At 42.1% G+C, this 15,780-nt stretch overlaps 1 protein-coding gene across 2 annotated transcripts in view; it reads right to left on the bottom strand.

Annotated features, from left to right (window-relative positions):
* Positions 1-15,201, bottom strand: part of CHMP3 (charged multivesicular body protein 3) — a 47,416-nt gene extending 32,215 nt beyond the window's left edge. Inside the window, exon 1 of one of the 2 annotated variants that reach the window (XM_049856765.1) lies at positions 15,014-15,201. In XM_049856765.1, coding sequence (XP_049712722.1) covers positions 15,014-15,058 — 45 coding nt within the window. In that variant the 5' untranslated portion in view covers positions 15,059-15,201. The remainder of the gene's footprint in view (positions 1-15,013) is intronic. The other variant, XM_049856766.1, reaches the window with a different exon arrangement.
* Positions 15,202-15,780: the final 579 nt, after the last annotated feature.

Raw genomic sequence — 15,780 nt, 5'->3', positions numbered from 1 at the left:
AGTGATTTTTGTTAGGCATGTAAAATTATTTATTTTCTGGAGATACAGTCTGAAGTGCTGAGGAGTAAAGTATTATGATATCTGTAATATACTTCAAAGTAATTCAGCCAAGAAAAAAATAATATATATAGCAAATAATGGCAAAATGTTATACACAGTTGAATTTAGATGATAGAAGTTTTTATCACACTACTACTTCTACTTTTGTGAACTTAAAAATATTTCATAATAAAAATATAAAAAATAAAGTACTCACCATTTCATTGATATTCCATTTTAAAAAGAAATTAAATTTTTTATAACAAAGACAACAAGCATAGTAAAACGACAAGATACATGCTTAGAGAAAATAAACATTTTTAAAGATATTCATCCTCATAGTTAGTCAGGATAAAGCCAGATACCATTTCAAACTTCAGAGTGGAAAAATAAAAAATTCAATCAATAACAAGTAATAGAGAAGATATGAAGGCAGAGAACTTTCATATACCTCTGGCGGATGTAGAAATTAGTACAACCGTTTTGAAGGCCAATTTGGTAGTACCTTTTACAGTTAAAGAAATCATATCCTAAGATCCGATAATTTCACTTATAGATTTATACACTAAAGAAACTCTCACAAATATATGAGGAGGCACGTATTAGAATTAGTTCATTACAGCACTGTTTTATTACCAAAAAAAAGCCAATGACCTAAATGTCCAGCAATAAAGTGAGTTATAAATTTATACAGTGGATTTCTATGGAGTTAAAAATACATGAAATAACTATCAGTGCAAATAAATCTCAAATATAAAGTTATATAAAATAAGCAATTATAAATTTTTTAAATATACAAAACAATACAGGGCATGAAGGAGTCATACCAAATTAAAGATTGTGATTATTCTCTGGGAGAATGTAAGGGACTAGGATGAAGAGAGGAAGCATGTATATGGATGTACTTGTTTCCTGCAGAGCTTTGTACCAGTACAAAACGGTTCAGTCACGGCTGATGGAAATCATGGTAGCATACACTTCACATAGCAACCAAAGCTCTTGCCCATGGGATTGTCCCGAGTAGGAAACAGCTCTGCCCCACTCAAAGATGGCATCTGTCCATGCTGATTTGAATGTGTGCCCGCTGTCTACACTCCTGCCAATAATCCAATCTCCCAGGGGCCTGATTTGAGTGAGGGTGAGATTAAACAAAAGCCTAAGAATCATCTTTCTACTCTTACCCCACATTCAGTAGATCACCACACTCTGACTATATTAAAGTAAGCCTGCTGCCATCGAGTCAATTTTGACTCATAGTGATCCTATAGGACAGAGTAGGACTGTCCCATAGCATTTCCAGGGAGGAGCTGGTGGATTTGAACTGCTGACCTTTTGGTTAGCAGCCGAGCTCTTAACCACTGCACCACTAGTTATTTCTAAAACACATCTTATCCTCTCCCATTGCCATTCTGAGTTAAGACCCATATCATCTCTTGCCTGGGCCACTAAATGGTCTCTCTGCTCAATCTCTTTTCTCCAAATCATGTTCTAAGCCACTGTTCTGAAAGCTCCCCATCTTTAGTAGCAGTGACACACGTCTTTGCTAATATGGCCTCTACTTACCTCACCAACTTTGTATCTTACCGCTGCCATCACTCCTCCTCCCTTCCACTCAGATATGAGTACTTCATCTTCCAGCCACTCTGAACTTTTTTCTCTTGCCTCCAACTTATGATCCACACATCCACATTTTGCATATCCAGTCGACTTTGCTTGAAATGACTACCCTTTCCAAATCCTATACCACCTATCCACTTGGATAATGCCTCATCTGACAAAACCCAGATACCCTTCCTGAACAGCACCACTTCCCCACTTCAGTTAATCACTCCCTCCACTATGATACCACAGACCTTGTACATACTTACATTATTGCTTTTATCTCTCTAAAGTATTTGTTCACGTCAGCCTCCCCTAGTAAGCTTTGTTTTATTTGAAGTCGTCATCCAATGTCTTATTTATTTTTATAAACCTAGTACTCAACCCAATGCACACGAAATATCTCAATAAATGTTTGTTGTATGAACTGAGTGAATCAAGCTTTACCTTCCTCTCCAACTCTCCCCTTATTTTCTTCTCCATTTTGATAGCATCCCACAACTATAAGAACCTGCCCAGTCGAAGGACATAAGTTTGTTATATGATTTAAGAATTCTGATGCCATGGGAGGTGACTTCTGTTGTGTGCTGTCAAGTCAATTCCGACTTATAGCAACCCTACTGTACAGAGCAGAACTGCCCGGTAGGGTTTCCTAGGCTGTAATCTTTACAGATCACCAGGCCTTTTATTCCACAAAGCAGCTGGTAGGTTTGAACAGCTGACCTTTCAGTTAGCAGCAGAGAGCTTAATCACTGCATCACCAGGTCTCCTTGGAAGGTGATGACCCTACCCAAAGTTAAATCAGCAAAGTCCCTAAGAAAGGACCACACAACTTTCCCAGAGAAATCTCAAGTCCAAGAGAAGACACGTCTCCTGGTCTCCTCCTACCTGATAGTCACAAGGTTTCTAAATAGATAACAAGGCTCCCTCACTCTCAGCTAGCACAGTCTAGTAGTCTTAGCTTGGACCCTTTAAGGTAGATACAGGTTTCACTGCTAGGATGTCGCCACCAAAGTGTCTCTGAGATGCCTGGAGGGAAAGGTTTCAGTCTGCAGAGGCTCCTTATACAACAGTCGTTTCCCTGGAGTACTCCTTGAAACACCACTCATCTTGGGACTACTTGATCTTAAACCTTTCTTAACATTATTCTGATACTCATTCATTGTTTTTTTTTTTTTCTTAAAAAAAAAAAGCCCATTGCCATTGAGTTGATTTCGACTCATAGCAACCCTAAAGGACAGAGCAGAACTGCCCCATAGGGTTTCCAAGGAGCGCCTGGTAGATTCATCACTCAACAAACATTTATTGAGCATATACAGTATGCACTCTATGTTGCACACTATACCAGGGCTCTGGGGACACCACCCATAATGTATTCCACTTGTCCAACTTAACTTGTCACCATGACTTAAATGATACCATGCTGGACAACCATGATGGTGTGGTATGGCCGCACCTGGCCCCTGCTTAGCCTGTACCAGGACCGGGACCCACATGTCCTCTTCTTCCAGACCCCACTGGAAAGCACACTGTAAATTTATCCCAATTCAACAGTACCCCAGCTGAGATCAGACCATTTAGTTTGATCCCTCCCTCTCTGACCCCTCTCCCCTATCTGCCAACGTTATCTCTTTTTATTTCCTTTACTTAGTGCTTCCTTTTTTGAGTTGAACATTTTTTTCTCCTTTAAGAAAATGCCAAACATTACTTGTTTTCTTATTCATATATACCTTCCAATACTTTATCTGTGAGTCAGTAGCTCTACAGAGAAAAGAGTATTTCCCATTCCTGCTCAAACATAGCAATGTTTCGTTCCATATACATAAGGTCACTATGAGATGGAGCCAGCTTGATGGCACCTAACAACAACTGCTTTATTAGCACCTTTTGGAATTGACAAGCTCTACACCAAATAACTGTGACAAGTGAGAAAAAACACCTTCCTTTGTCACAAGTCATAAGGTGTAAAGAGAGACCTAGTGCTTGGTAGAGGCTCAACCTAAAGCAAAGAGACACTCTTCTGACAAATTAGAATAAGTTATCACAACTGGAAGGGTACCTTGGAGCACTGAGAAGAGGGAACTGAAGAAAATCTTTGGCAGGGCATCTCCAGCACCAGATACAGTAGATCATCTAATACTAAAAATCCTGTTAAATTCGTCAAGAAACAGTTCATAGGCAGGAGGCGTGTGGAAAACATGACAGTGGATGGTCAACTTGTTGCTGATCACCTCAGTCTAGGGGTCATCACTCCAACCCCTGAACTCCTATAAAGGTACAGAAGTGTATGTACTCATATATGTTGAGGAGCACTGGTGGCGCAGTGGTTAAGAGCTATGGCAAGCTATGACTACTAACCAAAATGTTGGCAGTTCATATCCACCAGCTCCTCCTTGGACACCCTAAGAGGCAGTTCTACTCTGTCCTATAGGGTCACTATAAGTCAGAACAGGTTTGGTTTTGGGTTTATATATATTGTGTATGTGGTAGCCAACCAGACTTGTTCTTGAAATGCTTATCTTGCTAGATGCTAAGTTCCTTGGGTGCTTAATTCATCTTCACAATCCCCCTTTGGAAAGCAGCATAAATGGTAGGATAGTTATGAATACAGGCTTCAGAACAAAGTATCTTAAAAGCTCTGGTTCTACCCTTTACAAGCTGTGTGACGCTGAGCAAATTATCTAAAAAGTCTGAGCCTTGGTTCCACACCTGTAAAGTAGGGATAACAGTACCTATTTCATAACATTGATAGTCCCCACCAAAGTACTTAGCACAATGTAGTTCAATACATCTTAGCTAGTAGTTGTTGCGGTTAATTCCTTTTTTAATTGTGCTTTAGATGAAGGTTTACAGAGCAAATGAGTTTCTCATTAAACAATTAATACACATATTGTTTTGTGACATTTGCTGCCAACCCCGAGACATGCCAACACTCTCCTCTTCTTGCCCTTGGGCTCCCCATTGCCATTCGTCTAGCTTTCCTGTCCCCGCCTGCCTTCTTGTTCTTGCCCCTGAGCTGGTGTGCCCATTTAGTCTCCTATACGTGGTTGAGCTACGTGTGCTATTTTTTGTTTTTTGGGCCTGTCTAATCTTTGGCTGAAGGGTGAACCTCAGGAGTGACTTCAGTACTGAGTTAAAAGGGTGCCCAGGGGCCATATTCTGGGGGTTTCACCAGTCTCTGTCAGACTAGTAGGTCTGGTCTTTTTGTTTTTGGGAGTTAGAATTTTGTTCTACATTTTTCTCCGGCTCTGTCCAAGACCCTCTATTGTGATCCCTGTCAGAGCAGTCGGTGGCGGTAGCTGAGCATCATCTAGTTGTGCTGGACTCAGTCTGATGGAGAATGTGGTAGTTACGGTCCATTAGTCCTCTGGACTAATCTTTCCCTTGTGTCTTCGGTTTTCGTCATTCTTCCTTGCTCCAGATAGGGTGGGACCAGTAGAGTACCTTAGCCTCTCACAAGCTTTTAAGACCCCAGATGCTGCTTGTCAAAGTAGGATGTAGAACATTTTCTGTATACGCCATATTATGCCAGTTGAGCTAGGTGCCCCCTGAGTGTTGTGGTTAATTCTTAACATACTCTATAATCTTGCTATTCAAGTGTGGTCTGCAGACCAGCAGCATCAGCATCACCTAGAAGCTTGTTAGAACTCTCAAGCCCTACTCCAAACATGTTGAATCAGAACTTGAATTATGACAAAACACCCAGTGATTAGTATGCACATTACAGTTTGAGAAGCACTACTCTACAGCACTCAGTACAGACTTGTCCATACAGGGGAAAAAAGAAAATTTATTTAGTAAATGATCATACCTGCTCAGCTCTGGCAGGCATATTTTAAAAACCAATCTCATGCATCCACCTTGCCATTTTCTGGTGTTAATTTGTTTTCCCAGGTAGGTTACCCCACTGGAAGAGTACACTGGCATCGTGTCCTTAGCAGTTACATTTTTAATTTTAAAACATTACACTTGGGAGGCGGGGCCAAGATGGCGGACTAGGTAGACGCTACCTCGGATCCCTCTTGCAACAAAGACTAGGAAAAACAAGTGAATCGATCACATACATAACAATCTACGAACGCTGAACAACAAACACAGATTTAGAGACGGAGAACGAACAACTACGGGGAAGCAGCGACTGTTTTCGGAGCCTGGAGCCAGCGTCCCAGTCAGGTAACCTTGGCGCCGGGCTTAGGTCTGGTCCCAGGGGAGCTGAACACAAAATCTTGTGACAGCGCAAACAAGGGGTGCAGCCTTACCCCCCTGAACTGACCCCGGGAGGGGGCCCAGCCAGTCCGCGCAGGCGGCGTGGCGATGCGGCTGGTGGGAGAAGTCCCTGGAAGGCAGTGACGGGTTTTGGAGCAGGGAGTGCAGCGTCCCAGCCAGGGAACCTTGGCACCAGGCTTTTGACTGGGGGCTGTCAAGGCGCAAGCATGGGGCGTAGCCCTACTCCCCTGAACTGACCCCGGAAGGGAGCCCAACTGGTCCTCGGAGGCGGAGCAGCGACGCGGCTGGTGGGATGAGAAGTCCCCAGGAGGCAGCGACTGATTTTGGAGCCGGGAGTGCAGCGTCCCATCAGGGGAACCTTGACGCTGGGCTTTGGACTGGCAGAGGAGGATCTGACCGCGGCTTCAGCGGGGCAAACCCTCGGGGGCAATCTCCACACAGCCAGCACGCATAGGCGACACGCCCCTCGGGAATCTCAGATAAAATAGTCATTCCAAGCAAGATAAGCAACTTTGGCTATATTCCGGGGTGCTACTCTGCTGTTCCTCAGAACCCTCCCCCACCCTTCCCAGGCGGCTTCATTAACATTGGAATATCCTGAGCCAGAGGGAGAACGGCTCCGGCTCCGCGGCGGCTTTGCTTTTCCTTTTTTTTTTTTTGGTCTTCTCCTAACCCATTCTTCTGGCCTGAGAGAAGGAACCACAGAAAACCCAGGGACCAAAAATCCATCCGTAATTGGACTAAAAACACAGAAACAGCTACAGCCAAGCATATATGATCCAAATCTTGGACTTTCATACTTACAGGGAATAAGGTGGCGGTTATAATCTAAAGGCAGTTCTGATAGGGATCTGACTGTGTTTTTTTTTTAGCGGATTTTCTGGAAAAACAAGTTTCCCAGGTCTGATATCTCTGCTTATTCAACAGAGCCCTAACTGACCCACAACAGGGAACTGAGGGCTGAAGCTCCCCCCAGACCACCTAGCCTCTGGCCTTAGGGGTCTAAGGAGGGTGACACCTACCGATCAGTAGAGGTACTTGCATTGGGGGCCTAAGGTACAGCTGCAGTGCCCTCCCAACAAGGTGCTACAGGAATAGAGACACACCTACCTCACTGACACTTGGGAGAAGCCTGTCAGCATCCTGCCCCCCCGGAGGGTGAACGCCAGCTGCTAATAGAATCTGGTGCACACAACTATCACCACTACTTCTTGAGGTGGATACGTGTTAGGGTGCAGCACACACTTGATGACCCAAAATCAGATTCTACTCAAGAATAGTGAATAGACTCAGGCATATATATCTGGCAACAGCCCAAACCAGCTGATAATAGGTCATAAGTAAGTCAAGGGCTACAACAAACAAGACAGCACAATCTAGTAACCCATCCACGTATATTGAAAGAAAGCAAAACAAGATAAGACTCAGTGAGCAATTACAGAATAAACCACTACTAAAAAACAAAATTTTTTTTTATATCTTAGTGATGGCTCGGAGACAGCAGTTGATATCAAACCACATAAAGAAGCAGACCATGACAGCTTCTACAACCCCCCAAACAAAAGAATCAAAATCTTTCTCAAATGAAGATACTATCTGGGAATTATCAGATACGGAATATAAAAAACTAATTTACAGAATGCTTCAAGACATCAGGGATGACCTCAGAAACGAAATAAGGCAAACTGCAGAAAAAGCCAAGGAACACACTGATAAAACTGTTGAGGAACTCAAAAAGATTATTCAAGAACATAGTGGAAAAATTAATAAGTTGCAAGAATCCACAAAGAGACAGCATGTAGAAATCCAAAAGATTAACAATAAAATTACAGAATTAGACAACGCAATAGGAAGTCAGAGGAGCAGACTCGAGAAATTAGAATGCAGACTGGGAAATCTGGAGGACCAGGGAATCAACACCAACATAGCTGAAAAAAAATCAGATAAAAGAATTAAAAAAAATGAAGAAACCCTAAGAATCATGTGGGACTCTATCAAGAAGGATAACTTGCGTGTGATTGGAATCCCAGAACAGGGAGGGAGGACAGAAAACACAGAGAAAATAGTTGAAGATCCGCTGACAGAAAACTTCCCTGACATCATGAAAGACGAAATGATATCTATCCAAGATGCTCATCGAACCCCATTTAAGATTGATCCAAAAAGAAAAACACCAAGACATATTATCATCAACTTGCCAAAACCAAAGATAAAGAGAAAATTTTAAAAGCAGCCAGGGAGAAAAGAAAGGTCTCCTTCAAGGGAGAATCAATAAGTTCAGACTACTCAGCAGAAACCATGCAGGCAAGAAGGCAATGGGATGACATATACAGAGCACTGAAGGAGAAAAACTGCCAGCCAAGGATCATATATCCAGCAAAACTCTCTCTGAAATATGAAGGCAAAATTAAGATATTTACACATAAACACAAGCTTAGAGAATTTGCAAAAACCAAACCAAAGCTACAAGAAATACTAAAGGAAATTGTTTGGTCAGAAAACCAATAATATCAGATACCAGCACAACACAAGGTCACAAAACAGAACATCCTGATATCAACTCAAATAGGGAAATCACACAAACAAATTACGATTAATTAAAAAAAAAATGCTCAAAACAGGGAATCATTGAAGTCAATACGTAAAAGATCACAATAATCAAAAAAAGGGACTAAATACAGGAGGCATAGAACTGCCATATGGAGAGTGATACAAGGCAATATAGGACAATACAAGTTAGGTTTTTACTTAGAAAAATAGGGGTAAATATTAAGGTAACCACAAAGAGGTATAACAACTCCATAACTCGATAAAAGCCAAGAAAAACGTAACGACTCAACAAACATAAAGTCAAACACTATGAAAATGAGGATCTCACAATTTACTAAGAAAAAGTCTCAGCACAAAAAAGTAAGTGGAAAAATGAAATTGTCAACAACACACATAAAAAGGCATCAAAATGACGATACTAAACACTTATTTATCTATAATCACGCTGAATGTAAATGGACTAAATGAACCAATAAAGAGACAGAGAGTCTCGGACTGGATAAAGAAACACGATCCGTCTATATGCTGCCTACAAGAGACACACCTTAGACTTAGAGACACAAACAAACTAAAACTCAAAGGATGGAAAAAAATATATCAAGCAAACAACAAGCAAAAAAGAGCAGGAGTAGCAATATTAATTTCTGACAAAATAGACTTTAAAGTTAAATCCACCACAAAGGGTAAAGAAGGACACTACATAATGATTAAAGGGACAATAGACCAGGAAGATATAACCATATTAAATATTTATGCACCCAATGACAGGGCTGCAAGATACATAAATCAAACTTGAACAGAACTGAAAAGTGAGATAGACACCTCCACAATTATAGTAGGAGACTTCAACACACCACTTTCGGAGAAGGACAGGACATCCAGTAAGAAGCTCAATAGAGACACGGAAGACCTAATCACAAAAATCAACCAACTTGACCTCATTGACTTATACAGAACTCTCCACCCAATTACTGCAAAGTATACTTTTTTTTCTAGCGCACATGGAACATTCTCTAGAATAGACCACATATTAGGTCATAAAACAAACCTTTGCAGAATCCAAAACATCAAAATATTACAAAGCATCTTCTCAGACCACAAGGCAATAAAACTAGAAATCAATAACAGAAAAACTAGGGAAAAGAAATCAAATACTTGGAAAGTGAACAATACCCTCCTGAAAAAAGACTGGGTTATAGAAGACATCAAGGAGGGAATAAGGAAATTCATAGAATGCAACGAGAATGAAAATACTTCCTATCAAAACCTCTGGGACACAGCAAAAGCAGTGCTCAGAGGCCAATTTATATCGATAAATGCACACATACAAAAAGAAGAAAGAGCCAAAAGCAGAGAACTGTCCCTACAACTTGAACAAATAGAAACTGAGCAACAAAAGAATCCATCAGGCACCAGAAGAAAACAAATAATAAAAATTAGAGCTGAACTAAATGAATTAGAGAACAGAAAAACAATTCAAAGAATTAACAAAGCCAAAAGCTGGTTCTTTGAAAAAATTAACAAAATTGATAAACCATTGGCTAGACTGACTAAAGAAATACAGGAAAGGAACAAATAACCCGAATAAGAAAGGAGAAGGGCCACATCACAACAGACCCAACTGAAATTAAAAGAATCATATCAGATTATTACGAAAAATTGTACTCTAACAAATTTGCAAACCTAGAAGAAATGGATGAATTCCTGGAAAAACACTACCTACCTAAACTAACACATTCAGAAGTAGAACAACTAAATAGACCCATAACAAAAAAAGAGATTGAAACGGTAATCAAAAAACTCCCAACAAAAAAAAGCCCTGGCCCGGACAGCTTCACTGCAGAGTTCTACCAAACTTTCAGAGAAGAGTTAACACCACTACTACTAAAGGTACTTCAAAGCATACAAAATGACGGAATACTACCCAACTTGTTCTATGAAGCCACCATCTCCCTGATACCAAAACCAGGTAAAGACATTACAAAAAAAGAAAATTACAGACCTATATCCCTCATGAACATAGATGCAAAAATCCTCAACAAAATTCTAGCCAATAGAATTCAACAACATATCAAAAAAATAATTCACCACGACCAAGTGGGATTTATACCAGGTATGCAAGGCTGGTTTAATATTAGAAAAACCATTAATGTAATTCACCACATAAATAAAACAAAAGACAAAAACCACATGATCTTATCAATTGATGCAGAAAAGGCATTTGACGAAGTCCGACACCCATTTATGATAAAAACTCTTACCAAAATAGGAATTGAAGGAAAATTCCTCAACATAATAAAGGGCATCTATGCAAAGCCAACAGCCAACATCACTCTAAATGGAGAGAACCTGAAAACATTTCCCTTGAGAACGGGAACCAGACAAGGATGCCCTTTATCACCACTCTTATTCAACATTGTGCTAGAAGTCCTAGCCAGAGCAATTAGGCTAGACAAAGAAATAAAGGGCATCCGGATTGGCAAAGAGGAAGTATAATTATCTCTATTTGCAGATGACATGATCTTTTACACAGAAAACCCCAACGAATCCACCAGAAAACTACTGAAACTAATAGAAGAGTTTGGCAGAGTCTCTGGTTATAAGATAAACATACAAAAATCACTTGGATTACTCTACATCAACAAAAAGAACATCGAAGAGGAAATAACCAAATCAATACCATTCACAGTAGCCCCCAAGAAGATAAAATACTTACGAATAAATCTTACCAAGGATATAAAAGACCTATACAAAGAAAACTACAAAGCTCTACTACAAGAAATTAAAAAGGACATACTTAAGTGGAAAAACATACCTTGCTCATGGATAGGAAGATTTAACATAGTAAAAATGTCTATTCTACCAAAAGCCATCTATACATACAATACACTTCCAATCCAAATTCCAATGTCATTTTTTAAGGTGATAGAGAAACAAATCATCAACTTCATACGGAAGGGAAAGAAGCCTCGGATAAGCAAAGCATTACTGAAAAAGAAGAAGAAAGTGGGAGGCCTGACTCTACCTGATTTCAGAACCTATTATACAGCCACAGTAGTCAAAACAGCCTGGTATTGGTCCAACAATACAACAACAGGCACATAGAGCAGTGGAACAGAATTGAGAACCCAGATATAAATCCATCCACATATGAGCAGCTGATATTTGACAAAGGCTCAGAGTCAGTTAATTGGGGAAAAGATAGTCTTTTTAACAAATGGTGCTGGCGTAACTGGATATCCATTTGCAAAAAAATGAAACAGGACCCATACCTCACACCAAGCACAAAAACTAACTCCAAGTGGATCAAGACCTAAACATAAAGACTAAAACAATAAAGATCATGGAAGAAAAAATAGGGACAACCTTAGGAGCCCTAATACAAGGCATAAACAGAATACAAAACATTACCAAAAATGATGAAGAGAAACCAGATAACTGGGAGCTCCTAAAAATCAAACACCTATGCTCATCTAAAGACTTCACCAAAAGAGTAAAAAGACCACCTACAGACTGGGAAAGAATTTTCAGCTATGACACCTCTGACCAGCGCCTGATCTCTAAAATCTACATGATTCTGTCAAAACTCAACCACAAAAAGACAAACAACCCAATCAAAAAGTGGGCAAAGGATATGAACACACAGTTCACTTAAGAAGATATTCAGGCAGCTAACAGATACATGAGAAAATGGTCTCGATTATTAGCCATTAGAGAAATGTAAATTAAAACCACGATGAGATTCCATCTCACACCAACAAGGCTGGCATTAATCCAAAAAACACAAAATAATAAATGTTGGAGAGGCCGCGGAGAGATTGGAACTCTTATACACTGCTGGTGGGAATGTAAAATGGTACAACCACTTTGGAAATCTATCTGGCGTTATCTTAAACAGTTAGAAATAGAACTACCATACAACCCAGAAATCCCACTCCTCGGAATATACCCTAGAGAAACAAGAGCCTTCACACAAACAGATATATGCACACCCATGTTTATTGCAGCTCTGTTTACAATAGCAAAAAGCTGGAAGCAACCAAGGTGTCCATCAACGGATGAATGGGTAAATAAATTGTGGTATATTCACACAATGGAATACTACGCATCGATAAAGAACAGTGACGAATCTCTGAAACATTTCATAACATGGAGGAACATGGAAGGCATCATGCTGAGCGATATTAGTCAGAGGCAAAAGGACAAATATTGCATAAGACCACTATTATAAGATCTTGAGAAATAGTAAAAACTGAGAAGAACACATACTTTTGTGGTTACGAAGTGGGGAGGGAGGGAGGGAGGGAGGGAGAGGGTTTTTTATTGATTAGTTAGTAGATAAGAACTGCATTAGGTGAAGGGAAGGACAATACTCAATACATGGAAGGTCAGCTCAACTGGACTGGACCAAAAGCAAAGAAGTTTCCAGGATAAAACGAGTGCTTCAAAGGTCAGCGGAGCAAGGGCGGGGGTTTGGGAACCATGGTTTAAGGGGACTTCTAAGTCAATTGGCAAAATAATTCTATTATGAAAACATTCTGCATCCCACTTTGAAATGTAGCATCTGGGGTCTTAAATGCTAACAAGCGGCCATCTAAGATGCATCAATTGGTCTCAACCCACCTGGAGCAAACGAAAATGAAGAACACCAAGGTCACACGACAACTAAGAGCCCAAGAGACAGAAAGGGCCAGATGAACCAGAGACCTACATCATCCTGAGACCAGAAGAACTAGTTGGTGCCCGGCCACAATCGACGACTGCCCTGACAGGGAGCGCAACAGAGAACCCCTGAGGGAGCAGGAGATCAGTGGGATGCAGACCCCAAATTCGCATAAAAAGACCATACTGAATGGTCTGACTGAGACTAGAGGAATCCCGGCGGCCATGGTCCCCAAACCTTCTGTTGGCACAGGACAGGCACCATCCCCGAAGACAACTCATCAGACAAGAAAGGGACTGGACAGTGGGTAGGTGAAAGATGCTGATGAAGAGCGAGCTAATTATATCAAGTGGTCACTTGGGACTGTGTTGGCATCTCCTGTCTGGAGGGGGGATGGGAGGATAGAGAGAGTTGGAAGCTGGCAAAATTGTCACGAAAGGAGAGACTGGAAGGGCTGACTCATCAGGGGGAGAGCAAGTGGGAGTACGGAGTAAGGTGTATATAAACTTATATGTGACAGTCTGACTTGATTTGTAAACGTTCACTTGAAGCTCAATAAAAGTTAATAAAAAAAAAACATTACACTTGTTATGCAAGTAATACATACACTGAAGACCAGTTTAAACAGTAGTGAGACCATTTACCCATAATCTTATGAATGGCAAAGCTAAGGCCAAACACTGAAGGTCATAACCTTTACCTACTATTGAAAACACACTTCTACAATAACAAGTATCTCATAAAACGTACATCTATATAATACCATACACTTGGCAAGATGATGTCACACACTCTTTTTATCATTTAAGCTCCAGAATTTTATTTTACCGGAAAGTAAATCTGAATAAGCTGCCTGAGGGAACTAGCGTTAATACTGAGTGCCTACTCATGAGTCAGGGATCAGTCCCTGGAGAAGGACATCATGCTTGGCAGTGTACAGGGTCAGCGGGAAAGAGGAAGGCCCTCAATGAGGTGGATTGACAGTGGCTGCAACAATGAGCTCAAGCATGACAACCATTGTAAGGATGGCGCAGGACCGGGCAATGTTTCGTTCTGTTGTGTATGGGGTCGCTATGAGTCGGAACCGACTCGACGGCACCTAACAACAACAACAACTCATGAGTCAGAATTAACTCAACAGCAATGGGTTTGGTTTTTTTTGTTTACTCTTCTAGGACCTCTGAATATTAATAAAACAATTAACACTATCATTAACGCATTATGTGCCAGGAAATGCACAAGACATTGACATCCTTTAATTTTCAATTACTTTGAGGTGATATATTATCACCCCCACCCGACAGGTAAGACCAAGGAACAGGAACGTTAACTCTCCCGAGATGACTGGGCAAGGAGGATTCAAACGCAGGCAATCTAACTACACTGCCTGCCGACATTCTCTCAGCGAACAGGTGGGCACAGAGTTGGAAGCCGGGTCCAGAGCTATCTTCAGCAGCATTCTTCTGAGTCGGGTCCCTATTATAATTAGTGTGTCTGTGGCAAGGGAAAGAGGAGTCACTGCCCCCCCAATGCAGCCACGTACCGCCGGACACCCTGGCGGTCGCGGCAGTATCTCTGCTGAGGGGCGCGAGTAGGCGGGGCCTGCGAAGGGGACGGTTCCGGGCGGGACGTACCAACGCGCGCGGGGGAAGGGGCTTCCAGAGACCAGGACCGCGTCGCTGCCTCCGCGCCCAGAGGCACAGCGAGGAACTCCTAATCCAACCCTCGGCTCGCTGCTCCACAGTTGTGGCGCCGCGGGCTCTCTCTCCCCACAGCTCAGAGTCTCTCCCTTAGGCCCCTCGGCCGAGTGGGAGGCCCCGGAAATGGGGACGGGCGGTACCTGGCCAGTCGAGGGGGGAAGTGTCCAGTCACTCACAAACTCCTGTACGCCCCGCACAAACCCACCCACTCGTCTGCCGCCGTCCTAGCCCTTACCAGCTCTTTGGGCGGTTTCTCCTGGGTTTTTCCAAACAGCCCCATGGCGATCTGAATTCGGCTTGCCCCTTCCGGGGTTCCGTTCCCTACGCCCAGGGAGGTCACGGACAGCCACCTGGGCGGGGCCGGTTGGGTGGCAGGGAACCCAGACTCCTGGAGAAGGGAGCGGTAGCGGTGAGGGTGATGCGCATGCGCGGGGCTCATGCGCATAATTGGGTTGGGCGGTGCTCTGATCGGAAAGCTTGACTCCGTTGCATACATTCTGAGGTGATTTTGAAATGTAGAAGACGGGTTGTTTTTGTGAAGTGCGGAAGCGATTCTTTTGGAAAATATGAATTTATTGACTATGCTTGGTGATTACAGCTGCAGAGACTTCGCCTAAACCTCTCTATTTTGACACAGACACGTTTATAACGATATTCCGAACACCCCCGACTTGGTGTCCAGCAGACACCTCAGGTACAGGAGGTCAGAAGTGACCTCTTCCTCTCCCCTCTCTTGCCATCACCACGTCACTAAAACCGGGGTGTCGTCTTCGCTCCCCCTTTTACCAAGTCCCAACAATTCTAATTTTTCAGTATTACTGGACTTCAGCCGTCTCCATCCCAACTGTCGCAGCTCTTGTTGAGGCCATCGCCATTTCCAACCTGGGTGGAAATTACACGTCGTATTTGTGTATACTGTGTCATACTAGGCCCCGCAGCGACCATAACCTTAACATCAGATTCTCAAAGGAATCTGTGACTCTAAAGGACTAGATATATTTT

The sequence above is a fragment of the Elephas maximus genome, chromosome 17, assembly GCF_024166365.1.
Source record: "Elephas maximus indicus isolate mEleMax1 chromosome 17, mEleMax1 primary haplotype, whole genome shotgun sequence".
NCBI lineage: Eukaryota > Metazoa > Chordata > Mammalia > Proboscidea > Elephantidae > Elephas > Elephas maximus.
Note: the sequence above shows the minus strand (reverse complement) of the source record. Positions and strands in the feature narration are given on the sequence as shown.